The 26,891-nt window shown below is 39.8% G+C and overlaps 1 protein-coding gene across 2 annotated transcripts in view; it reads right to left on the bottom strand.

The window, feature by feature from the left end:
* The window catches only part of ADAMTS3 (ADAM metallopeptidase with thrombospondin type 1 motif 3), a 279,711-nt gene that overhangs the window by 29,319 nt on the left and 223,501 nt on the right, over positions 1 to 26,891 (bottom strand). For both annotated transcript variants that reach the window (XM_006045907.4, XM_025289927.3), the window contains exons 6-13: positions 11,078 to 11,161; positions 8,678 to 8,834; positions 7,708 to 7,813; positions 7,168 to 7,311; positions 6,406 to 6,538; positions 4,311 to 4,424; positions 2,177 to 2,322; positions 797 to 972 (exon numbers count right to left, since the gene is read on the bottom strand). In XM_006045907.4, coding sequence (XP_006045969.3) covers positions 797 to 972; positions 2,177 to 2,322; positions 4,311 to 4,424; positions 6,406 to 6,538; positions 7,168 to 7,311; positions 7,708 to 7,813; positions 8,678 to 8,834; positions 11,078 to 11,161 — 1,060 coding nt within the window. The remainder of the gene's footprint in view (positions 1 to 796; positions 973 to 2,176; positions 2,323 to 4,310; positions 4,425 to 6,405; positions 6,539 to 7,167; positions 7,312 to 7,707; positions 7,814 to 8,677; positions 8,835 to 11,077; positions 11,162 to 26,891) is intronic.

The following is a 26,891-nucleotide window of genomic DNA, read 5'->3' as shown; positions in this document are numbered from 1 at the left end:
ATTTCATTCAAAATCAATTTAGTTTTAGTGACACTTAGAGCACTGAAAAGGTTTTTCTTTTGTTTGACCCAGTGGCCTAGTACAATTTTTGCTTCTTGTAGGATCTCATTAATTAAATCTAATTTATGTGACTCATTTTCCTCAAATTAATCAAAATAATGCATTGCAATTCTGAATTCTTCCACATGTGCATCTTTCCTTTAAAACAGGTTTAAACTGAACTCCGCAGTGTATTCACACAAATAAGACATATGTCAGGAAGTTCCCATCCGAACAGATTTAACTGAAAATTCAGGGCTAAGGAGTGAAACATGATAGGGGAATTTCCCAGTGTATTTCTTCATAACTAATGTACGGTACAAAAGTAAAAGCTTATGAAGTGCCTTTTGTTATTCAATAATGCTCTTTGTCTTGTTCCTGACTTGATTGTAAAATAACTGTATTTTCTCTAGTCGTTCAGAAAAGAAAGATCGCAATATTGCAGAAGCATTTCCCGGCAGAGCGATTTCAGTTGCACGAGGAAACTCAGCATCTCTCCCAGGCGTTGCTTTCCACTCGTCTTTTCAGTAGTGATGGTGGTTGTGCTGCCTGCCAGGAACTATTCCATAATTCTCGCCTCTCTAGAGAAAGGAGTGTATTAGCCTTATTCTTGGAAACCCAGGAGGACTCACCCCTATAAGCATCAAGTTTCCTAAATTGCCAAGTGAGGATCGAAAGTCCAAGGGATTGTGTGTTGGCAAAGCTTAAGCTCTAAGTAACTGTCCACACAGCAGGAGAAGCGTGGGTGTCTACTCACAGTCGGGATGTTCATACGGCAACCAGTGGTGTTTGGTATTCTGGTATTCAAAGTGGGAGTTACGCTGCTGGCACTGCTGGGCTCTGAAGTCCTCAAAGTGTTTTTGGCATTCTTCTGTATTACAAAGCTGGTACTCAAAATTAACGCCAGGACAATCCTGACCACCATTGATGGGCCTAAAGAAAAGACAACGTTGAGAAAGGCCTTTTGGCTCTGGTCCAGTGGCTGTAGCTTGCAGGCACAGTGCTGGAGGGCAGAAAGCCAGAGCTTCTGAGCTGCCAGCCGCGTGAATGGACTCATACTTCCTAATTTCAATCCCTTTTCCAAAGCACTGTCCTCTCCCTGCTAGGGTTTGCTGGAGGGAAGCCCCAAACTCAAATCAGTATATTTTAAAACAGTGTATTCCTTCAAATGATATGTTTTAAAGGCACAACAAAGTATATAAAGAATCAACAAACAGGCATATGGTCTCAGGAAAATTATATATTTTTATCATGCATAAAACATGTATTTGCAACCCAAAGAAACATTAATCATGGCTCTATGCCTGTTTCTCAATACATCCAATGCAAACAATAATCCTATCTTCCTTAGAGAAAAATTGCGAGGATTAAACGAGTTACTGTGTTTAAAACACTTAAAAAAGAGTGTGGCAGGTGGTGAGCCCTTGCCGTTCTTACTACTATAATTTTTATTGTTTTTGTTGCTTCTGTGAATACTGCCATCATCTCTTCCTGTGAAACAGATAGTGTATCCCTCAGTCTTTGTACAAAGATGTGCTCAGAGCCATCCTGCTGCCAGACAAAGAAAACGGGTCCCAAATGTTAAACCCTTCCCAAGGAAGACTGTCCTAATAAGCCTGATAGTTCAGTTTTTTTTTTTCCCTGCAGAAAATAAGATTTGCTAAGCACACAACAGGGATTCCAAAAATGTTCTCTGGGAGGACAAATGGATAACTTTTCCCCCAACAGTTCCTTGGTCTTTCTTTTACCATCTTTGTGGCTCGGCTCTGAAGCACTCCTCTCCTGGCTCTGAAGTGAGGGAGCCTCTGTGGTTACTGCTGCTTCAGCCAATAGGCCTGTGCTTCCTAGAGCAGGTCTCACAGCCTCGGTGCCCAGTCCTAAGGACACAGTGATCTGCTTTCCCTGCTCAGTTCCAGAGCCTCCTAAACAGAAATTTCTTTAACAATCTCTAATCTTAATCATGGACTACTCTTCACTAGATGGATTAGTGGGGATTTATCCAAAATAGACACTTAAACGCTTAGTTTTCACGGTCTGTGTTTTACATGTACTTTGTGAAACTGAACATTAATGGCATAATATTGAGGCATTTTCTGGTTTGTCCCCAAGTGATGTGCATGATAGGAGTTACACTCACGTTGGATTATTGCACTGGCGTGTTCTGAACCGCACACCAGTTCCACATGTCCGGGAACAGGAGCCAAATTTGGTCCAGGATCCCCAGTTGCCATCTTGTTTTTGCTGATTAGCATTCTTCCACATGCAATGGCCTTTATAGCACCACTTAGGAAAATGACAAAAACAATTATGAAATTTTGTGCACATGCTCAAATTGAAGTTGTTATACAAGGACCACCAAGCGAAAGACTTCCTTTCTCTTTTACTTCTTTTTCTGGTGAAAAAACACTTAAATCATCCCAAAGTAATTACAACAATATGGGGACCTATACATACTGGGTAATTTAGACTTGCATTTTGAAGTATAAAATTAAAATTAAAAATAACATTAATTTAGACAAGTTTTTAAATGACCCATTTATCAGTATCAAACATCATAATCAATAAGGAGATCTGAGCACTTAATTTGCCCAGTCGGTGCTAGTCTACCCTTCATCCCTTGTTATCCATATTATTGGAATTTTTTAAGGGCAATATCCTCCCCTTTAAATAATGACAGGAAATTATATGCCTTAACTTCAAAAACAATTAATATAATATATCTAAAACATATATAGCTTTCATAATGATTCTAAGAAATAGATAGGTCAGATATATTATCTTTACCTTTCAGATGAGGAAATTGGGGCCCGGAAAGGACCATGGATAGTGCAAGACCCTCTGACCAGAAGAACTAAGTGGGGAATACTAAAACATAGATACTGTAGAGACATAGAGCTTATAGTACCCAACAAACAGCAGATGCTCAAAAAGCATTAGTTCTTTTCCTTTCTAACATTTTGATTCATGTTTTTATTCTACACACAATAAAAGTGCTTCTTAAAACTCAACTTTGGGAAATTTAAACATAACACAAATATATTTAGGGAAATTGGATGTCCAGATTTGGTTTAGAGGATATCTTTTGCATAAAGCAAAAACGAATCAACTTATTGTTACTTTTGTTTTTTCAGTCATTAAGCTATAATACCAAATTTTCCAAAAGCAACATGCTGTATGTTATGAGTTTAACATAATTCCTAACAGTTTAAACATGAATAATGACAGATTTTATTATTACTATTATGTATGTAATTCTGATAGCAAGTACAGTTTATACACATTTGAAATGGTGCTTTAAAGGGCTTTAAAAGAACTAAAAACTATATAAATCTTCTTTGCCAGGTTTTGGTCCTATCTACAATATCTTATTTCCAAACTAGTCAAAGCTCTTCAATGTGAGTTCTCAACATGTCTTTGTCTGGGGTTTCGTGATCTTTCCCCTCATGAGTAGTGAAGCTTGGCACTGGGCCAGTTTCTGAGCATTGAATCCTTACTACACAACTTGAGATTGAAAACTTCTGGGCATCTTTCCCCAAGGAGCAAGGCCAAATCTTCTAAGTTCACATGACTTTATTTCTGGACAACTTTCACAAGAAGTGTGATGCCAGCAAGTAAATCAAATCCCATTAGAGCCCAGACACTCCGCTGAGCAGCCGCTTCCTATTCTATCAGTCGGAGGCTGAACAGTGGTCCCAAAGATGCCAAGTCCTAATCCTGAAAATATGTAAATGCTACCTTATTTGGAAGACAGCCTTTGCTCATGTAATTACATAAGAATTTTTAGATGGAGAGATTACCCTGGATTATTCAGGTGAACCCTAAATGCCATCACATGTATCCTTATAAGAAAGGGGCAGAGGGAAAAAGACACGCAGAGGAGAAGGGGGCAGCGTGGGCACAAAGGCAGAGATGAGACTGGCACAGCCACAAGTCAAGGAACCCAGCCAGCCAGAAGCTGGAAGAGCCAAGAACAGGTTGTCCACGAAAGCCTCTGCGGGGAGGGCCATTCTGCCCACACACTGATTTCAGCTCAGTGAAACCAATTTCGTTCTTCTGGCCTCCAGAACTGAGAGAATAATTGTTGTTTTAAACCACTCTCTGGTAATTTGTTAGTAATTGCTAGAGCACCTCTAGGAAACTAATACATTATGTTCGTGCATTATCACAGTGAAACTTCACATCCTATAGTTTTCTTAAAGATGACAATACATGCCATTTTAAAGATGATTCTTATGCAACATATCTTTATTGTATAAACAGATTATACTCACTTTCCCAGCAGCACATTCGGTTCCATCAAGTGGGGGCCCTTTTTTAGTCTTACAAAAGTAGGGATTATCAGGATGGCTACACCAAAGCTGTTTACATGGGTCAAACGTTCGGAACTGGAAGAGAGAAAAACCAAACTCTCAGTGATGTAGAGATGGAATGACTTGTACCAATAATACTGGCTATACAGTTTCTTCATGTCATGTTTGGCATGACATTCTTCATGTCATTCTTGGATATTTTAATTTCAAGTTAATGGTCAAAGTTGTAGCGTGTTAAGAAAACAAACACGCCTAAGAATTCCAAGTAAAGAATACTTTCATTCTGCTCTTCTAAAAGAACACTGATGAACAATGATTTGTCTGGTTCTCTAGTTGACTTTTACTATTCTGCATGCCATTTCTATCTTATGGTTTTCAGATTTTTAAAGAGTGAGTAATTATTACAAACATTGTAAATATGAAAATGTCATAGCAGTTTTGCAGCAATCAAGCCATCAAAATGGCTTCTCTTTATCCCTGTATGTATGAACCAGTTAGATATAAAAAATAAAAGTGCTCATCATGAGCTCACTAAATGCAGAAAATATGTCAAACTTTCCATGTAAGATACTGTATTCCAGGTGTAACAAAATGTCACAATACATTCATGTAGTTTATAATGTACTTGTATATATTTGATCTTTATACCATGGCTGAGAAATATGGGTTATAAGGTAGGAGTATAGTTATGGATACAAACCAAACAGTAATAGAGCCAGATCAGAATCATAGTTTTCTCATCTTAAGAATGTTTTTTTATTTTCCTAAATCACTATATTATAATATCCAAGTGTATATTTAAGCACACATATTTGTATGTACTGTTTCCTCATCTACTCTCTTTATAACAGTAAATTTCTTATCATTTTTAGATATAAAAAATAAACCTGTATATCAAATGCCAGTTTATCCATATATTCATTCCCTATGCCATTAATTAGGCTTCCCAGGTGGCACAGTGGTAAAGAATCCACCCGCAATGCAGGAGACGGCAAGAGATGCGGGTTTGATCCCTGGGTAGGGAAGATCCCCTGGAGTAGGAAGCAGCAACTCACTTTAGTACTCCGGGCTGGAAAATTCCACAGACAGAGGAGCTTGGCAGGTTACAGTCCATGAAGTCTCAAAGCAAAGACATGACTGAGCAGACACACACATACCATTAATTATCCACATACAGTCTTATCGTCATAGCTTTCTTTCTTTTCTTTAGTGTTATTTATTTACGGCTGTACTGGGTCTTCACTGCTGCACTGGCTTTTCTCTAGCTGTGAGCACAGACTTCTATTCACAGTGGCTTCTCTTGCTGTAGGGCGAGGGGTCTAGGGTACACAGGCTTCAGTAGTTGCGGCTCCCTGGCTCTAGAGCAGAGGCTTAATAGATGTGGCGCATGGGCTTAGTTGCTTCAAGGCATGTGGGGTTTTCCGGGACCAGGGATGGAATGCATGTCTCTTGGCATTGGCAGACAGATTCTTTAGCACTGAGCCACCAGGGAAACTCCGTCATAGCTTTCTTTTAAAATTAGTGCTCATTTTCAATCTGGGTTTTTTGTTCTAATTCCTATTACTTAAAGCAGAAATTGTAATTTTTTACAATACGGAGCCAGAACTCTCGAATTCTCAGGTTAAAACGTTAACACAGGAAAACAGGAACTGACTGTATATCTTACAGGCAAACCAAATAGCATCCGCAAAGGCAGAATTTCAATAGCTGATCAACTTCTTTCAATGAAATACATTTTTTTCTTGCTCTAACACATAAAGCTTCCTCTAACATATAAAAAGCCCCATTTACCAGATGTGTGACTTAAGCAAGTTGCATAACCTCTGTAAGTCTTCGCTTTTTCATCTGTAAAATAAAAGTGTACCAACTTCCTTCTAGCCTGTCACAAGGATTAAATAAGATAGTATATTTAAAGCACTTAGCTATAGCATGTAGAGACTTAGTAAACACAAATCATTGGTTCATATTCTTACACCAGTGAATCTGTAAAGGTCACCAAACAGGAGCTACACAAACAGATTTTAAGATGCAAAAATCTAAATTGACTGTAACGTACCGCAGTGCACATTTTATAACCAACTCCAAAGTCAAAACGACACTGCTCATCCATAGAATAATTGATTCCAGGAAGTTCTGGGAGTTTGGGCCAGTCATGTTCAAACGGGTCATCAAGGAGACAGTCATAGGAACTGGAGGAAGGAAAATGGTGCATACAGCTAAATGTTCATTTTTTTTTTATCATGTCTCAGTGAGAAAGTATTCTTAGGTTACATACTCTGGAATTTCATCAGATCATAAAGCAAGTTCATGAAAGCATATCTTTTAAGGATTTTGGTTTCAGCTCCATTTAGAAAAAGACCATTCATCTTTATTCTTCCCAGGAAAATAAGCCAAGCATACTCAAAAACACAGTAGAACTGTAACAACCTTGTTCATGTCCCTAGCTGAACCCCCACGGTGTGGCAAGGCAGATCCTGACATCCACCCTATGGGGCACAGGTGGTATACCCTATGCAGGCATTGTGTGACCACCCTCTCTTCATTCTCAAATCAACTTTTACCATTAGTCAAAGATCCCACAGAGAATTTACTGAAAGGAAATCACAGTTAAAAATTCACTTCAAGGCTAGGCTTACGGCTTCAAATATTATAATCACATTATGGAATTACTGTGCCAAAAGCTAAGTCACAAGAAAATGTTTATCATGAACAAGAGTTTTCATTCACTGGGAGTTCAGTTATGATCAATGTCCTAAGAGACAGTTTCACGTCTGTATTTCTACTGTAACGTTCTCACGACACAAAGAAGGAGACATACTGTATGTATCTTTTCAGTTCTTGGCCGCTACACCGGGACCAGTGGTAACGATGAAACGCGGCTTGCACCAAGGGAGCCATAACACTTCCCATAGCCGTCTCATCACCGCACCTGTTGCCCTGTCCATCGTGTTCCATCCCCAACCTAGAACACAGAGTGAGACCTCACTGGTAAGAATCAACATAGGGACCACGGCTTTGGCATAATTTCTGTTTTGAAATGTACAGGGAAATAGGTATTTTTTTTAAACTAACAAGGCTTTTGTGGAGGAGTCACAGACACTGTGAAACTGGGAGCAATCTGGCAGAAATGCCTTTCTTGTTCTATAGCTACAAAAAGCCCACGAGTGTCTCTGCAAGCCAGTCACTCATTTGGTTTCAGTGCATGACCTCTTCACTCTTTTCAGCTCCTCAAACTTGGCAAGAGGGTGAGAGTTGCACACTGGCATGTGCTCTGCCCAAAGTATGAACAATACTGAGAGAGGCAGAAAGAAAAGACCTTGTTTTTTCCCCCACTCTATAGCTGTCAACAGTGACTTACACATGGCCAGTTTCATGTGCTACTACAAAGGCAGATGAAAAACCATCCTCGTGATTCAGGGTACAGCTTCTCACTGGGTGACACATGCCTGTGACTGGAGCATATCCTGTAGAGAATAACAATTACTTTTATTTTCATTTTATGAGAAAACCCATTAAGAATTACTACTGGACCTTTGCCGAGGGAAAAAGAAAAAAGCTTTTCAGGAAACAGAGGCGGTATTATTTTGCTGCTAGCATCATGCCACATTCTCTTGGGAAAGCCACAGGTAACGGGCTCTGAAAGGATTCACTGGGTCTGCAATTTTCTCCTCTCCTAAGGGAAGGAACTGCCTGGGGTTACCATTCTGCTCTGCCCACCAACTAAGCCCTACCTTTCTGCTGTGGTGAATGTTTCTTCAAATCATGGTACTGATGAAGGGAGCCAGAGATTCCATCAACATTGAAAACAAAGTGGTCAGTCTAATTTTTTTTTTTTTTGAAGTCTACATCAGAGTTTATTAGATAGATAGATGTAAGCTGACTTTGGAAGAAAGTTCTTTGGCAACAGACGTTTCCCATAGCACCTCCTTTCCCCTTTCAAACACTCAGTGGAAATCGCACTGCATTTTATAGCAGCCCCTCTGTACCCCAAATGTACACCTATTATTGTAAAGGAGAGCATAATATGTCATGGCATTTAGGTGGCATTTAACATTGTGAATTCCACAGAAGTCACTGGAAGCAACAGAAAGCAAATGTATGCGTGGCTGAGGCAAAGATGAAAGTGATGGTGGAGATGTGACCATGTGAACAGACTCCCTGATTCAGGAGTGCTCTTTTTTTTTTAAGATTTAAAAAACTTTTATTTTATGTTGTAGAATAGTTGATTTATACTGTTGTGTTAGTTTCAAGTGTACAGCAAAGTGATTCAGTTATACTTTTGAAAAGTCATGCCCTTAAGTTTTTCTGCTACATAGTAATGGAAATACCTTGCATTCCAGCAGGTCCAAAGTCTTGCCTGGTTAAGAAAATTGCATGATCATGGTGTTCAGAGTGATTGGGATCAGATTTTTGTTGTTGGCAAGCCCAGCGACACACATTCTCCAGGCTCCTGGATGGATTTCCCCTTTCTATAAGGCTGATGGACTAGGAGAAAACAATATGTTAAAGACATACATAATATTAATATTTTCCCAAAGGCTTCATTGAATAACTTTCTCTGAAATTAACATTTGAGATTACAGTAATTAAATAATGTACAATAATATTATTGGGGGCTTGTTTAGATAACTAATCTCATCTGGAAATTCTAAATGCACCTAAGGGATACCTTTATGATGATCAACATTATCTGTGTGAAAGGTGGCTGACACCTTTAACTGAAATACGTGATGATGAATTTTTTTGCTACTGCGAAGCAACTCAGTATTAATCAACTGTGTAAAAAATCTCAATAAATATTAAGAACAATAGCAGAAGATAGTTGGAAATATTTGGGACTTTTTCTCCAGAAATGTTAAAGCCAAAGATCTTCAGTTTCTTTTTTTTTTTTTTTTTGGCTTCAAAATTAATCAAAGCTGGTTTATATAATTTGCGGAGCAAATTATATAAACCTCACACTGAAAAAAAATAACTACCCTTTATTTTAACCTCACAGCAATGAAGAGAGGGGACACTCATATCCTGCTGTTCCAAGAAATGGAGTGACATTCCTGGGAACCCTGCTGTGTGTATGTGCATGTGTGCTCAGCCATGTCCAACTTTTTGCAATCCTATAGACTGTAGCCCAGCAGGCTCCTCTGTCCATGGGATTCTCCAGACAAGAATACTGGAGTGGATTGCCATTTCCTTCTCTAGGGCATCTTCCCGACCTAGGGTTAAACCCATGTCTCCTGCATCTCCTGCATTGCAGGTGGATTCTTTACCACTTGAGCCATTGGGGAATGCAGTTACTATCACATTATCGTCAGGAGATAAAAGTTCAGAGCAAAAGGCCCCATCCTTGAAGAACTTAGGAGCCACACTTCCCTGAGTAGTTCTGATGGAACGAGAAACTGAATTTGGAACCTCAAATTAGTTCTTACTTGGCTGACTGGCTGAGAGTTTCATTACATTTCAGCAGATGGTTTTATCAGTGTTTACATTCTTAATAAAAAAGTTTGGTTTGTTATATGTTGATCACATACTTCTCCAAAGAAATGATTTGACAACCAACTGAAGGCTTTTGACATCTCCAGCTGGAGTTGACCTGCCTTGAGTGCTAGAGACACTCTTCATTAGGTCAGGTTTGGGGGGGAAACTAAAGATCAGTGACGCCCTTTCACCAGAAATGGTAAGTTTTCATATATAAAAAATGCAAACACATGGACTTTTCCCTCTGTTCTTGCTAAATGCATATTTCATTATATTCCATAATCAGGAGGATTAACTGTGGGAGAGGGACATTTAATTTTAAACATCAAGAAAGCTGCAAAGTTAGTCACTTCCCCTATGTTTTCTCCTCAAAGGGAGAGACTATTTCGTCCACTCCATTATTTCCAAGGACAGGGAGCCAACTAGTGCCATTTTAAAGCCAGCTAAAGTTACACTACATAAAAATGCCTATTGTATGTACTGACCCAACACTTTGTTTTCAAGATTATAAGATTAATGCCCTTTAAAAAAAATTCACTGTATGCTTCGCTTTATTAATTGGAAAGATACGAAACATTCCTTTTAAGAAATTATGAGAGAGTAAGGATCTCTGTTATTTTGTTAATCCGCCTGTAATGTAGGACACCTGGGTTCGATACTTGGCTTGGGAAAATCCCCTGGAGAAGGGAACGGCTACCCACTCCACTTTTCTGGCCTGGAGAATTCCATGGACTGTATAGTCCATGGGGTCACAAAGAGTTGAACACGACTGAGTGACTTTCACAGCCTGACACACACACAGATATATTTGAAGCACCTAGAAAGCATCTGACACAGAACAGGCACTCAACATACATGTGTTGGATTAAAAAATCAATTATAAATTTAACACTGGTGGTGGTTGTTCAGTTGAAAAGTTGTGTCTGACTCTTTGTGACCCCAACGAACTGTAGCACGCCAGACTTCCCTGTCCTTCACTATTAAGGAAATCCTCTTTTTTCATTATATTGTCATACCTAAAATCAGGATAATTATCTCCAACTCCATTAGACAGAGATAAACACATCAAATGACATCAGCACAAAAAATCATTCATTATCTAAGTTAGAGATCTCCATTCACTGGGGCAGTTTTCTCTTCTCAATTCAGAGCAACTGGGGTCTACGTGAGACATATCTACTATAGCTTCAGTAGACTAATCTGTTTGCTAACCCACTCTTTGATGTTCACAGTTCACATATAGTAAGATATTTTACCTTTGCATAACCCAGCATTATCATGCGCACCAGGACTACATTTATATGCACTCCCAGGGACTCATCATGGTAAATTTCATTCACCTAGAAACAAAGGAGATAATTACTACAAGAAAGGCCACACAAAGAACTTTAGGAGATGGACACTTAAGGAAATGAGGAAATGGCCGTGTAATCCCAAATACAGGAGTCAAGTCACTTTTTTTTTTTTTTTAGTTTAGTTTAAACTGATATCTGAAATGAAATCATTTACTTCTAACTTTGGAATGATTCCTGGCTATGTGAATTACTGATATTGTAAACCCTGTAGTATCATGAATATAGAAAATAGGCTATAAAAGGGCTTCATTAAACTACTGTAGTGTTAAGAATCCATGTGTACTACGATCCACAGATAAAATTCATCAAAAGCAATCACATTTAAGAATCTTCCTTCCAATGCAGTAGACACGGGTTTGATCCCTGGTCAGGAAGATCTGCTAGAGGAGGGATAGGCTACCCACTCCAGTATTCTTGGGCTTTCTTTGTGGTTCAGTTGGTAAAGAATCCACCTGCAGTGTGGGAGACCTGGGTTTGATCTCTGGGTTGGGAATATCCACTGGAGAAGGGAAAGGCTACCCACTCCAGTATATTGGCCTGGAGAAATCCACAGACTGTATAGTCCTTGGGGTCGCAGAGTTGGATGCGACTGAGTGACTTTCACTTCACTTCGGGAAGATCCCACATGCCGTGGGACAACTAAGCCCGTGAGCCTTGACTACTGAAACCCAAGTGCTCTAGGACCCATGCTTCAAAACAAGAGAAGCCACTGCAATGAGAAGCCTGTGCAGCACAACTAGAGAATAGCCTCTGCTCGCCACAACTAAAGGAAGCCCGCCTGTGGCAATGAAAACCCAGGACAGCCAAAAGATAAACAAACAAAAGCTATAGCAAGACCACGATTCAGGTGAAGCATCTGCCAGCATGAGGGATGGCAACCATATGAAGAAAAAGAGCAAGCATGTCCTTCAGGGCGCCTCTGTCACCACCAGGGACACCACCTCTTGTTAGGGCAGCTGGTGTGCAGGAGCTGTGGTGGTACCTGTGGGCCAGTAACTGGGTGGTCCTCCCAATGCCTCCTCCACCCCAAGAATGGGGCATCTGAGGCAATGATTATTTAGATGTCCTCCAGTAAAGAAATCCTTCCATATTTGGATTACTAAGATGACTGTTCAAGTACATATAATATCAGTCCTGGGTAAACCTCAGAGGGGCAAAGTTGAGTCATTGCTCTTGATTTAATTTTAAATGTTAAATTAAAATTTCTACAGGTAATCTGGTATACTTTAAAACCATAGATATTAGAACTTACAGAACCTCAGAGGTCATAGTCCAACAGATTTTTATAGATGAGGAAGATGAAGACCATAGAGATTAATTAACATGCAGAAACAGTCAATTATTGACAGTCTAAAGAGACTTCTGGGTTCCCTGAAGGCTCAGCAGTAAAGAATCTGCCTGCAACATGAGAGACACAGGAGATGCAGGTTTGACCCCTGGGTCTGGAAGACCCCCTGGAGGAGGAAATGCCAACCCACTCCAGTATTCCTGCCTGAAAAATCCCATTGGCAGAGGAGCCTGGCAGGCTGTATTCCAAAGGGTCGAAAAGAGTCAGACACAACTGAACGTGTATGACCATGAAGAAGAGCAAAGTGACTTCTATTTTCTGGTTCAGTTCAGTTCAGTCGCTCAGTCGTGTCCGACTCTTTGCGACCCCATGAATCGCAGCACGCCAGGCCTCCCTGTCCCTCACCAACTCCCAGAGTTCACTCAGACTCACGTCCATCGAGTCAGTGATGCCATCCAGCCATCTCATCCTCTGTCGTCCCCTTCTCCTCCTGCCCCCAATCCCTCCCAGCATCAGAGTCTTTTCCAATGAGTCTACTCTTCGTATGAGGTGGCCAAAGTACTGGAGTTTCAGCTTTAGCATCATTCCTTCCAAAGAACACCCAGGACTGATTTCCTTTATAATGGACTGGGTGGATGTCCTTGCAGTCCAAGGAACTCTGAAGAGTCTTCTCCAACACCACAGTTCAAAAGCATCAATTCTTCGGCGCTCAGCTTTCTTCACAGTCCAACTCTCACATCCATACATGACCCCTGGAAAAACCATAGCCTTGACTAGACGGACCTTTGTTGGCAAAGTAATGTCTCTGCTTTTGAATATTATGCTAGTACAAAATTGGTGTGAATAAAAATTGCTAGTAAGTTGGAAATGCTAGCAGAAATGGGAAAGGTGGCTTTATCTGGCTATACTTCAAAGTTCTTAGCTGTTCTCAGGAACAGGGACCCAACATTTGTCATAATAACTGAAAGAGGGATGGCAAATGAACCTCAATTCAACTCAAGACCCAGGAGGTTTGGACAGAAGGCACAGAGGGAAGATAGGCAAAATCTCATAGCGAGAACCCTTAAAAAGAAATGTAACTCAAGGATAATAGAATGCTCTAAAAAAAGAAATTCATGGATTTCTTATCATACTGACCAAGAAACAGACCAAGAAATTTCAAATGAAAAGTTTCAGGAATATAATCAGACTACACTGCTGCTGCTGCTAAGTCGCTTCAGTCGTGTCTGACTCTGTGCGACCCCATAGACGGCAGCCCACCAGGCTCCCCCGTCCCTGGGATTCTCCAGGTAAGAACACTGGAGTGAGTTGCCATTTCCTTCTCCAACGCATGACAGTGAAAAGTGAAAGGGAAGTCGCTGAGTCGTGTCCGACTCTAGCGACCCCATGGACTGCAGCCTACCAGGCTCCTCTGTCCATGGGATTTTCCAGGCAAGAGTACTGGAGTGGGTTGCCATTGCCTTCTCCACACAGAACACCATAAATATCAAAGTGTTAAATTTAGGCTAAAGATAAGTAAGTAAAGACGCTCAGTCATGTCTGATTCTTTGTGACCCCATGGACTGTAGCCTACCAGGCTCCTCTGTCCATGGGATTTTCCAGGCAAGAGTACTGGAGTGGGTTGCCATTTCCTTCTCCAGGGGATCTTCCCAACCCAGGGATCGAACCCAGGTCTCCTGCACTGCAGCCAGACGCTTTACCGACTGAGCCGCCAGGGAAATCCTCTGGTAAAAGTACACTTACTGAATTTTGAGATGGAACAAAGAAGAGAAGAACAACTAAGATGGAGGATAAGAGTTAGGGAAGCTAATATATACTGAAGAAGATAAAGTGTAGTTTACCAAGTAAAGATTCAGGGTTCCTTTTAAGTGGAAAAATGCAGTATATATGAACATGTTAGTTGCTCAGTTGTGTCCAACTTTTTGTGACCACATGGAGACTGCCAGGCTCCTTGTCCATGGGATTCTCCAGGCAACAATACTGGAGTGGGTTGCCATTCCCTTCTCCAGGGGAACTTTCTGACCCAGGGATCAAACCTGGGTCTTCTGCATTACAGGCAGATTCTCTACCATCTGAACCACCAGGGAAACCCATGTATATATAGATCTATACATTTACAAACTCACACACACACACACACACACACACACAATGGTAAGACCCAATTTAACTACTATTCAAGACAAGCCAAGGAGTGAAAACAATCTGTAATTCACTCTTGCATTGGACAAGTATGCAGGCTGGTTGCACATGCCCAAGCCATTCAGCTAGAGGCCACTGTACATCTGTAACATTGAGTTCATTTTGTCTGTTCTGTCTGATGAAAGAGATGTATACAACAGGAGGGCTCAGTGGTAAAGAATTTGTCCGCCAATGCTGGAGATGCAGATTTGATCCCTGGATTGGGAAGATCCCCTAGAGAAGGAAATGGCAACCCACTCCAGTGTTCTTGCCTAGAGAATCCCAAGGACAGGGGAACCTGGTGGGCTGCCGTCTACGGGGTCGCACAGAGTCAGACACGACTGAAGCGACTTAGCAGCAGCAGCAGCAGCTGGAGATACAGATTTGATCCCTGGATTGGGAAGATCCCCCAGAGAAGGAAATAGCAACCCACTCCAGTATTCTTGCCTGGGAAATCCCATGGGCAGAGGAGCCTTGCCAGCTTCAGTCCAGGCAGTAACAAAGAGTAGACACGACTTAGTGACTAAACAACAACAGCAACAATACAAACAGGAATGTAACCAGAGTCCTCTAAGCAAGGAGCCTAGAAAATGGGCTGCATAAAACGTGGTGGGAGAGGTGTCGTGGCTAAGAGCCTGACATGAGCCACTAATAGTCTCAGTTGACATCTTTCTTGACATCTCAGAAAGCTTCATCTTTCTGAGTCTCAGTCCAATGGACAGAATAAGAATACTATCTCATATGATTGGGGTAAGAATTGAAAGATTTAATTTATGCACACAACAGCTCAAAAATTTTAAGAGTGAGAAGGAGAAAAGTACATTAAAGCACATAAGAGTATAGGAAGTAGAAAAGAAAACCTGGAAGGAAAATAGGCACCACATGGAAAAAGGGTTCAATTTGCTCTGAATGTCTACGGCAAATAAAACTAAAACCAAGGGTTCACTGTTAAAGGAGAAGATTTCAGGTCAATATAAGGAGAATTGAATGCTGGCCCAAAAGCTATAATTTCTTATGACCCTTTTGGCCATGGGCAGATTCTGTTATCTTACTCCATATCTCATAATACCTAATTGAGGACTGAATTCTTCTTTTCTTCAGGATTATTTGATAAGAAATTTCTAGCATAATCTTTCCAATACAAGTAAATGTCTGAAGCCAGGCCTGTCATCTACAGAAACTCATGGACATTCCAAGAGACTTCTCATAATTCGGTTGTTCTGAATTAGCATAAAGGTTTCACACACAAAGTTTTAACATGTATTTAGTGTGTGCTTAGTCATTCAGTCGTGTCCAACTCTTTGTGACTCCCCACACTCGAGTGGGTTGCCATTTCCTTCTCCAGGGGATCTTCCCAACAGAGGGATTGAACCCACATCTTCCATGTCTCCTGCATTTCAGGTGAATTCTTTACCCACTGAACCATTAGGGGTGTCCTAACATGTACTTAATATATCAATAATTGAAATGTAAATGCATTTAATGTAAAAGATGCTTAAATCAATGTTAGTGAGTTCACAAAATCAGGGAACAATAGAATTTTAAACTAAAGAAAAACAGATTAAAAGAACTAAATTAATTTCTGGAGGAGAAGTGATGCAGGGAAGGGAGGGCCTTACAGCCATGGCTGAATAGCAGTGACAATGATACTTTTAAATGCTTTGGGAGACTTTTATGTCAGAAAACTATTAGAGTCATAAAATAAATAAAAGATGGCAATTATAACAAATAGCTTGTGATACCTGAGTTAGTATAATGTACATATGAAAATGAAAGTGAAAGTCACTCAGTCGTGTCCAACTCGATGTGACCCCATGGACTATAGGCCATTAGGCTTCTCGGCCCATGGAATTCTCCAGGCAAGCATACTGGAGTGGGTTGCTGTGCCCTCCTCCGGGGGATCTTCCCGACCCAGGAATCGAACTCAGGTCTGGTCATTTCAGGAGGACTCTTTACCATCTGAAACACCAGGGAAACCCATAGCATACAGATAATCACCCTAAATTAGTAAATTCATTTTTGTTTGGTAAATTTAAAAATCAGCACAGTGCCAAGAAAATATAAAGGACACAATTCATGTTCTCAATAGCAATATTATATTATAAAATAATGAAATAAAAAGGCACTTTTTAAAAGGTTAAATTTACCATTCACCAAAAGAAAAGTATTATTTAACAATAGTCACTATTATGCCAGACTAGTAAGTTAACCGGAGTACCCCAGTAGAAATCAAGATCAGTTATGGAATGTTCCAAGTTGGCACAAATTTGTGAAACTGTCTCAGAGTATAACACGGATAGAAATAACCAAATATAAGGCAATAGTATTTATACATAGGAGAAAATATTCTTTCAGTGTGGCAAATCAACAAATATTAGGTGTCTCTATTGTGCAAAGCACTGGATATCATTTATTATTTTGCTTCTCAAGGTTTAAAAAGTTGCTTCCTTTACATTATTCACTTTTAAAATGTACCTAATAAATTGACTGCTTGCCATCTTGTCAATAACAGGATGTAAAGTTTTTTCGGCTCTGAGACACACAGGATATGATAAGAGTTACAGAAATAATCAGCATCACAGAATTAAATATATTCTAAGACTTGAATTCTAGTCCCAAATCTGCCACCGATAAACTGAGTGACTTTGGGTTGGTCACTTAACCTCTCTGAGCCTCTGTTTTCTCACTGGCAAATTATAATCATACTTGCTATTTTTGCTTCACACAGCTGCTGTTCAAATCAAACAAAATGCCACAAACTGCCCTCAGCAAAATAAAACGCACATGAGAACACTTCTACCTATCCATACCAAAAGTCTTAAAGGTTTATGAACATATTTTCCAATCTATCAGAAAAGAGCAAAGAAAAACAAACAAACAAAAAACATAACTCGACCCAGAGGGATGGAATGGGGAGGGAGGAGGGAGGAGGGTTCAGGATGGGGAACACATGTATACCTGTGGTGGATTCATTTTGATGTTTGGCAAATCTAATACAGTTATGTAAAGTTTAAAAATAAAATAAAATTAAAAAAAAAAAAAAAAAAAAAAAAAAAAAAAACATAACTCTCCCCATCTTAGTTTTCACTGAAAAGGATTTGAAAAATCTTGTACTGTAAATTTATTTACTCTCAACAGAATAATAATAGAATCAAAGATACAGTTTAAATTATAAAAAAAAAAAAGGGGGAAAAATTTAACAATTTTATTTTTCAAAAATAACTTTTTCCAGCAGAGGGCAGTACGCACATGTTAGAGGAGGGCGAAGGAGAGGCTGTGTTACACACCTGAATGTATTTACACACCACTGGGTATGTCTGCCTTTTGTATATTTACACGTAAATAAAATAAGCTCCTTAAAATGAAATAGGAATTTTAAAATATTCTAACCTGAGGAAAACATTGAGTGACTGGACTCTTAAATATTGAAGACATCTTTATGTAGATTGTTTTTCAGTGTCATCTGATTAACACATTATATGAGAGGCACGAAGAAACTTAGGATTTGGGTATAAATTAACCCTGAGTCTTAACAACCAATAAATGATATACAGAAAGAAATAAACAGATCATACTGAATTAAAATTTTGGATATGTTAAGATGAATGAAAATAATATTTTTTAAGAAAGCATTTTTATAATACTTAGTGACAAGGAAAGCTACTTTCTCCTAATTTAAAGCAGAATCAAGAACACAAAAACCCAGCATTAACACAGAGCTTTCCAAGTTCCAGACACGGTTTTAAATACCTTACCTATGTTAATCAAGTAATGCATAATCTTTGCAACAACTTTAAGGATATCAGTATCTCCATTTTACATCAAACAAAATTGAGGCCCAGAGAGGTTAAGTACTTTGCCCAAGGTCACACAGCTAGTACACAGAGTAAAGGATGTACACCTAAGCAGTCTGGCTCCAGAGTCAGCAGTTTTTACCAACTCGCTACACTTCTACACACTGCAGACCACTGCACTGTCGCAATGCAAAACAAATCTAATTTTAGAATAATCATTACCCCTGAGTTTAAGAAACTGATGTGTAAGCATACTGATAAAGATAACTCGAAAAAACTTTACTTCTTTTTCATAATTTTCCTTTGTGTAAATTTTAAGGAAATGAATTAATTGGACATGGGTTTGGGTGGACTCTGGAAGTTGGTGATGGACAGGGAGGCCTGGCGTGCTGCGGTTCATGGGGTCACAAAGAGTTGGACACAACTGAGCAACTGAACTGAAGAATTAATTAGATTTGAAATTGACTCCAAATAAGGATTTCTTGATGGTCAATATAATCTAAAAATATATTGGGAAAAAATGAAAAGGAGCTGGAGCAAATCACTGGAAAAAACTGAATAGGAAAAGAAAAGATAGGGCTGAAATTTATAACCAGTGTTTTGGGTTGTAAGCAAAGCATTAAGCATAAACGTTCTAAGAAGTCATATATCAGATATTACATAAGGCAAATCAAAGTTTATCGATGCAAAACTGAATATCCTGTCACCATGTCAGGCAACCTAAGGAGCACAGGTGGATTTTCTACAAGGTGATCAGGGTTGAGCCCAGAACATTTATTAAATTACCTGAAAAATGGGGTAAATAGGATTTTAATTTTTAAGTAACCTTAAATTGGAAGGGATTGCCAATGTGAAGGCAGGGAAAGGTAATGATTTTAGGAATACTTGATTTACTTGATTAATTAAATCAAGTATTCCTTTCCTTAAGAGGAAAATTCCTTCCAGGTTTGTTCCCTGACAGGACCATTTCTCCCAGGACATTTCCCTGGCAGGACACTGTGACCTGCTTTGTCTGACTAGCTGATGAACAGCTTTGTCTGCCTTTGACAAAAAAAAAAAAAAAAAGAAAAGAAAAGAAAACACTCATATTTCTTTAAGATGGAGGGATGAGGTCTTGAAAGGCCATATTGCTCAGTGCTTAAGGGTATGGGCGCCACAGTCAAACTGCCTGGGTTTGCTCTTAGCTATGTGACCTTGGGCATCTTATTTGTCTCTGTGCCTCAGTCTTCTCATCTGTAAAATGGGATAATTACACTACTGTCCTTATAGGATTGCTAAGAGGAATAGAGGTCATATATGTACAGTGCTTAAAGGTGCCTGGGCCTTGCAGATATAAAAACAAAAATTGTTAGCCATCATTAGCAACATTATATAGAAACAAATAAATGGTATACATGTATAATTTTTTTTAAAGAGACTTTTTGTTAACTAAAGGCAAAGAGGTAATGACAAGACAGCCTCAGTGACTTTGGCTGGACATAAACGAATCCTATAGTAGACTGGGAAAATATATTACTCTATCCATAACCATACCTTGTTGAGCAAAATGTTCCAAACACATATCTGCTTAGATTTGCAGTCCTGTCCTCTATATTTTTACTCAGGGTGTAGCTGTCTCCTAACCTGTCAACTCCTTTCCCCTCACTTCCAATTTCAGAATAATAATGACTACTTTTTAAAAAAATTGAAGTATAGTAATTTAAAATGTTCTATTAGTTTCAGGTGTATAGCAAGGTGATTCAGTTATACTCTGTATTTCATATTCTTTTCCATTATGGGTTATTACAAGATATTGAATATAGTTCCCTGCACTGGACGGTAGGTCCTTGTTGACTATTTTATATACAGTAGCACTAGAGGTAAAGAACTCGCTTGCCAATGCAGGAGATGTAAGAGATGCAGGTTCGATTCCTGGGTCAGGAAGATGCCCTGGAGAAGGAAATGGCAACCCACTTTAGTATTCTTGTCTGGAGAATCCCATGGACAGAGGAGCCTGGTGGGTTACGGTCCATAGGGTTGCAAGGAGTTGCACACAACTGAGGCAAATTAGCATGATGAACATGTGTATCTCTTAATCTCAAACCACTAATTTCTCCCTCCCCTAATAACTGCCTTTTATGAATAGTCTCATCTAATATTTAGTGAACTGAATTGTGCCTAAGGGTCCTAGGGGTCGGGAACTGATTGACACATGAGTTTAAGTCCCTGCTCTTACTATTGTCATTTGGGTGCTAAGTCGTGTCCAATTCTTTTGCAACCCTATAGACTGTAGCCCACCAGGCTCCTCTGTCCATGGGATTTCCCAGGCAAGAATACTGGAGTGAGTTGCCATTTCCTTCTCCAGGGAATCTTTCTGGCCCAGGGATCAAACCTGAGTCTCCTGCATTGGCAGGCAGGTTCTTTACTGCTGAGTCTCCAGGGAACCCTGTTCTTACCATGAATATATTCTAATAGGTAAAACAGGCACTAAGTATGGAAAATATAAATCATCACAAAAAGACATGCAGACGGGTCATTTCAGATGGGAAAGGGTGCTATGAAGAAAATCTGAGTGATGAGCTAGAGGACAAGAGAGAGAGGAAGAAGCTACCTGAAGCTGGGCGATTCAGAGCCTGAAGACCCATTTGGACAAGAAGAAAATAGGCAGTTGCCTCTCTGGGGAACAAGTGATCCATGAAAAAGGGAGGAGCTTGTACAAAAGCTCAACCTCTGTTATCAAGAACCTCAAACACTACGAAGGAGACATCCTGATTATGTAAAAAAGAGACTGAGACCCAGAGAAGTTATGCAATTTGTTCCCCAAATGATTAGCACAGCTACAAATCCAATAAGTCTATACGACATCAATGTCTGTTCTCTGTTATAACCATCTTGCCTGTCTCTTTCTTCCTGTCACAGTGGAAGTGCTAAGTCTCCTTCTTTAGGCTCTTTCACACTTCCTTAAAGATATTTATTTGCTCCAAAAAACCAATGCCATTTTTCATATTCAATCGCTCCCCTTCTTGGGGTTCTTTTCCCTCTTTTACTAATATTCCCAATTTTCCTTCATCATGAAAAAATAAAGCCACCTATATTTTGTAGCATTTAGTACTGTTTATCACTACGTTCATCAATGATATTATTCAAATTCATCAATGATATTCAAGTTATTTAGCTATATTTTAATAATTGCTCCTTTTCCACTGGCTCACCCATACATGTCAGTGTGTCTCGGTATTTTGTTTTTGATCCTCTTTTCACATACTTTCTCTGCAATATTTCATCCACTGCTGTTTCTTCAACCAATTTCTATAGACTGATGAATCTCAAATATCTCACACTGAGTCACCTCTCTCAGGCTTCACAGTCATCTGTTCAGCTTTAGTAAGAGATCTATCTATTTGGAAATACATCAATATATCTCAAAGTATACTCACCCTCTCCTGTTCTTCTCTCTGAGTATTCTATCACAATTAAAGATGAAACCATCTTTTAAAAAAAATTATTTATATTTGGCCATACTGGCATGTGGGATCTTAGTTCCCCAAACCAGAGATCAAATCCACACCCCCTGCATTAGAAGTGTGGATTCTTCAGCACTGGACCACCAGGGAAGTCCCAAAGATGAAACCATCTTGATTCTTTCTTCTTCTTCAAGCATTATAGTCAGTATATTACCAAGTCCTGCAGGACCTCTCACATCTGTCTCTCCTGTCCACCTTCACTTCCAGCACCTCAGTATGTGTCCTACTCAGTTGAACTGCTGCAACCACCTCTTAAAACTTTTGCAAATATTTTCATTTGGGTAATTTGGGCTCATTTCAGTAGTTCTCCAGAAGGACAGGTTATCGGGTTCACATAGCTGTTCTCCATAAGCATGAGGCTCTCATTTTATGGTTAATTATGTCTTGACTGGGTGTTCTTTGGAAGGAATGATGCTAAAGCTGAAATTCCAGTACTTTGGCCACCTCGTGTGAAGAGTTGACTCATTGGAAAAGACTCTGATGCTGGGAGGGATTGGGGGCAGGAGGAGAAGGGGAGGACAGAGGATGAGATGGCTGGATGGCATCACTGACTCGATGGACATGAGTTTGAGTGAACTCTGGGAGTTGGTGATGGACAGGAAGGCCTGGTGTGCTGCGATTCATGGGGTCGCAAAGAGTCGGACACGACTGAGTGACTGAACTGAACTGAACTGATGCTTTGACCTCCCTAGGCATCAGAGCTTTGGGTGGACCAAGAATAGGCAATTCAGCTATAAGGCCTCATGAAGTCTTCCAGCCTTTGGAATACTGGAAACATACCAAAAGCTCTGGCAGAACTGATTTCTTTCTTCAAGAATGAGAAAGGCAATTTGCTTAGCAAACTAAAAAGTTTTTCTGCTGTAGGACCCTTGAAAAAATAAAGGCTGAAACAAACCAGGGAAACAAGTATTTATTGCTTGTTCAGTTAAAATTAAAGGACCTATGAAACAGCAGCACTGTTTGCATATCATGTTATGTTAATTTCACCTGTGATGAAGGGAGTTTCATCCAGAATGATGGGTCCAGGATGTTCCAGGGAAGGTGTACATATTTATACAAGGGGTGGCTGAAATGATGTGTGCTTACTCCAGTATGTCTCTGTGACCTTGTGTGTTCAATCCACATTGGGGACAGTAAGTTTTTTGAGGTAGGGAGGGATGGTATAAATCACAAGGAATTTGAAGCCAGATGGACTAAAGTTTGTCCCCTAATTTGGGCACTTATATATTAATACTATGTGTCTATGTTCATAGCACAATGTCTAACAGAGTCTCTTCCTCCAAATCATTCAATTTTATCCTGAATTCTCTTTTTAAAACACAGACTAATCTTTAAAATCCTTTTCATAAACCTGCTTCATTAGCACCATGAATTTCAAACTCCTCAGCATAGTACATATATTTTTCTACAGGCAGCCTCAGATTCTTTACCCAGCCTCACCTTCTGCCATCTCCACCTCCAGTAGCTCTAAAGACATCATGAGCTACCACTTTTAAAATCTTTAGAAAATCTTTTCCCCATCTTCCAAAACCCATCTTCTCTTTTTCTAGCAGAGAAATGCTAATTCATTCTCTAAGTTTCAAGTCAAATGACACATCCTCTATGAAGATTTCATTTGCCAGTAATGTTACTTGCCAAACCACATCCCCTCCTTCTCAGGTAATGTTTACACAGTATTTTGTGGCTGAATCTCTTCAAGAAACTATCACATTTTATTATTATTACTTCTTGATTTGTTTATTTCACTGCTAGAGTTAGCTTCTTGTGAAAAAGGAGCTAAATTGTATTCATTTTTGCCTCCCTAGAATCTAACAAGACTCGGGTATGTCTGCTAGGTGAATAAATGTCTGGAGTGCTAATGTGAATTCAAATATAAAGAATGGATTAAAGATAATTAAAGACAATAACCCAAATCACAGAACTGCTACATGATTTGCTCAAGTTGTCTGAACATGTATACTCCCCAGATAAATTTGCCTCGAACTCACATTCAGCATTTTCAGAAACACTAGCTAAGAAATTAAAAGCAGTGAAGGGATTGAATCATCATTAAGCAACCAATAACCACATTAGTTTGCTAATCCTTGAATAAGTCCATTAATGCTCTGTTAGGACTAGCATACTTCCGGGAGCATACATTTTCCTGTAAAAGTATTAGGTAGGGAAGCTTGCCATATCCAGCAAAACACATTTATGAATTCCCAGTTCATTGTCCATCATAGGTGGCCAATTTTAGTACATGAGAAAACTGAATGCTCTTAATTATTAATGATTACTTGGAAGTACAAGATTTTTTTCCCCACACATTTAAAAAAAGGAGTTACCCTTTTTAAAATGAATTGTTTTTTCTTGGTAAATCCTGAGATTAAGGGATTGACTCAATTCTCTGCAGGGCACTGAACATTTTAATAGGCACATCAGACCCAGATCACCTCACAGATCTTAGCAAATGATAGAGATACCTGCCACCACAAAGTGTTGGTAACGAGAAACTTCGGGCACACGGAAGGAAAATACCTCCCTTCCCCCTCCTCCAACTGCAGAATCTGCTTTATCATCCTGTTAGGGAGAATCTTCAACTAGATTGCTAGCTGATTTGATTCAATCACACAAGTAATTGAATTCTCAATTTTAGTGACTTGAATGGTATTCTAACAAGATAAAGGAACAAGTAAAGACATCAGAATTTTATTTGGCAACGGGGACACGACTGAGAGACTTCACTTTTTTTTTTTTTTACAAAAATGCATCAACTTTGTAACAAGAGGCAGTAAAGCCTGGGGAGGAAGAGCAATGGTTTCTGAAGGCAGAAGGATCTATCCAGGCTCAAGTCTTGACTATGCCACACTTTAGCTGTGTGACTCTGGAAAGATCATCTAAGTTCTTTACATTTCAATCTCTTAATTTACAAACTAGGACCGAAAATGAACCTATAGTTGAAGAATTTTCTATAATTCTTGTGAAGCATTTAACATCACTACCAGGCACACAGCAAAGGCTAAATGTTGTGCTAGTTGATGAGTTGTGTCCAACTCTTGGTGACGCCATTGGCTGCAGACCACCAGTCTCCTCCGTCCATGGGATTTTCCAGGCAAGAATACTGGAGTGGGTTGCTATTTCCTTCTCCAGTAGTATAAACCCCCATTCTTAATGACATTAAATCATTCTTCTGAATCTAGATCTGAAACTAGATTATGTCTAATATCTTCAAAGATTGCATTGAAGCCTTGATTCTACACAATCTTTTGTTTTTTTAAATAGGCCACCCCATCTATGTGAATGGCAACATTATCCAGTAGTATTCAAACCAGAAAAGTGTAAATCAGGATGGATTCCTCCCTTCCCTTGAGCTCCCTATTTGATCCACTGACAAATTCTATTGATTATACTATGAATGTTGCTGTTGCTGCTGTTTAGTCACTAAGTTTTGTCCTGCTCTTTGTGACCCCATGGACTACAAACCACCATGTTCCTTTGACCATGGGATATCCCAGGCAAGAATACTGGAGTGGGTTGCCATTTCCTTCTCCAGGGAAACTTCCTGACCCAGGGAATGAACCCAAGTCTCCTGCCACCTGGGAAGCCACTCTACTATGAATACTCCCTTATTGTTGCAATCCTCATTGTCCAGTAAACTATCATCTGCCTAGACATCTACAATTGATTTCTAATTGATCTGTCTTCATTGTCCCTAGATCACTGGCATCTATTCTTTACAACACAGAAAGAGGCTTTCAATGACTTTCCACTAATTCTCTTAAAATTGAATTCAGTCTCCTCCCATGACCTGAAAGATGCCTGCCCTCTTCTTCAAGCTCCACCTGACTCCTTGAATGATAGACTCAAGCCACAGTGGCTTTCTATCATAACTAAAACACTTGGTCTTGTTCAGTGGCTCTTTCTTCTATTTTCAATCTCAACTTAACCATCATTTCTTGGGAGAAGACTGTCCCTACCACCCGTTAGCCCTGTTATTCCCTTTCTAAGCAAACTGTTGGTTCCCTGTAGAGCTCTTATCTTATCCTTTGATATGCTTGCTTGATTTCCCCACCAATCTCTAATCTGAATATGAACAGGAAATGTCTTTTGTGTTCCCAACTAAATACTTGGTACACAGCATTAAAATATTTGCTAAAATACTGAATCAGTTACACTTTTATTGTATGTATACTATGTGGCTGACATTGTTTTGTATGTGTGTGTGCTAAGTCACTCAGTCATGTCCAACCCTTTGCAACTCTGTGGACTGTAGCCTGCTAGGCTCCTCTGTCCATAAGATCCTTCAGGCAAGAATACTGGAGTGGGTTCCCATGTCCTCCTCCAGGGGATCTTCCTGACCTAAGGATTAAACCTGGAACTCTTAAGTCTCCTGCACTGGCAGGCAGATTCTTTACCACTAGCGCCAGGGAAGCACTGACACTACTTTAGATGTAAATATGAAGCTTAAAAGGAGAAGGCAATGGCACCCCACTCCAGTACTCTTGCCTGGAAAATCCCATGGATGGAGGAGCCTGGTAGGCTGCAGTCCATGGGGTCACTAAGAGTCGGACACGACTGAGCAACTTCACTTTCACTTTTTACTTTCATGCATTGGAGAAGGAAATGGCAACCCACTCCAGTGTTCTTGCCTGGAGAATCCCAGGGACGGGGGAGCCTGGTGGGCTGCCATCTATGGGGTCGCACAGAGTCGGACACAACTGAAGTGACTTAGCAGCAGCAGCAGCATGAAGCTTAAAAATGCATAGTAACTGTACTCAAGGAGCAAACAACCTATCAGAGAGCTACTGCCAGGAATGCACACATTTTATAATAAGAAGGGGATGATTTGTGAAAGGTTCACAGGAGCTGACAGTTGACCCTGATCTTGATAAATGAAATATTACCATGAAAGAAAAATGGAGATGAAGGGGGAGGAAGGAACAAGGGGATTTAAGTTTGGAGACAACAAA

This window comes from Bubalus bubalis, chromosome 7, assembly GCF_019923935.1.
Source record: "Bubalus bubalis isolate 160015118507 breed Murrah chromosome 7, NDDB_SH_1, whole genome shotgun sequence".
Classification (NCBI taxonomy): domain Eukaryota; kingdom Metazoa; phylum Chordata; class Mammalia; order Artiodactyla; family Bovidae; genus Bubalus; species Bubalus bubalis.
This window is presented reverse-complemented; position numbering and strand designations above follow the sequence as displayed.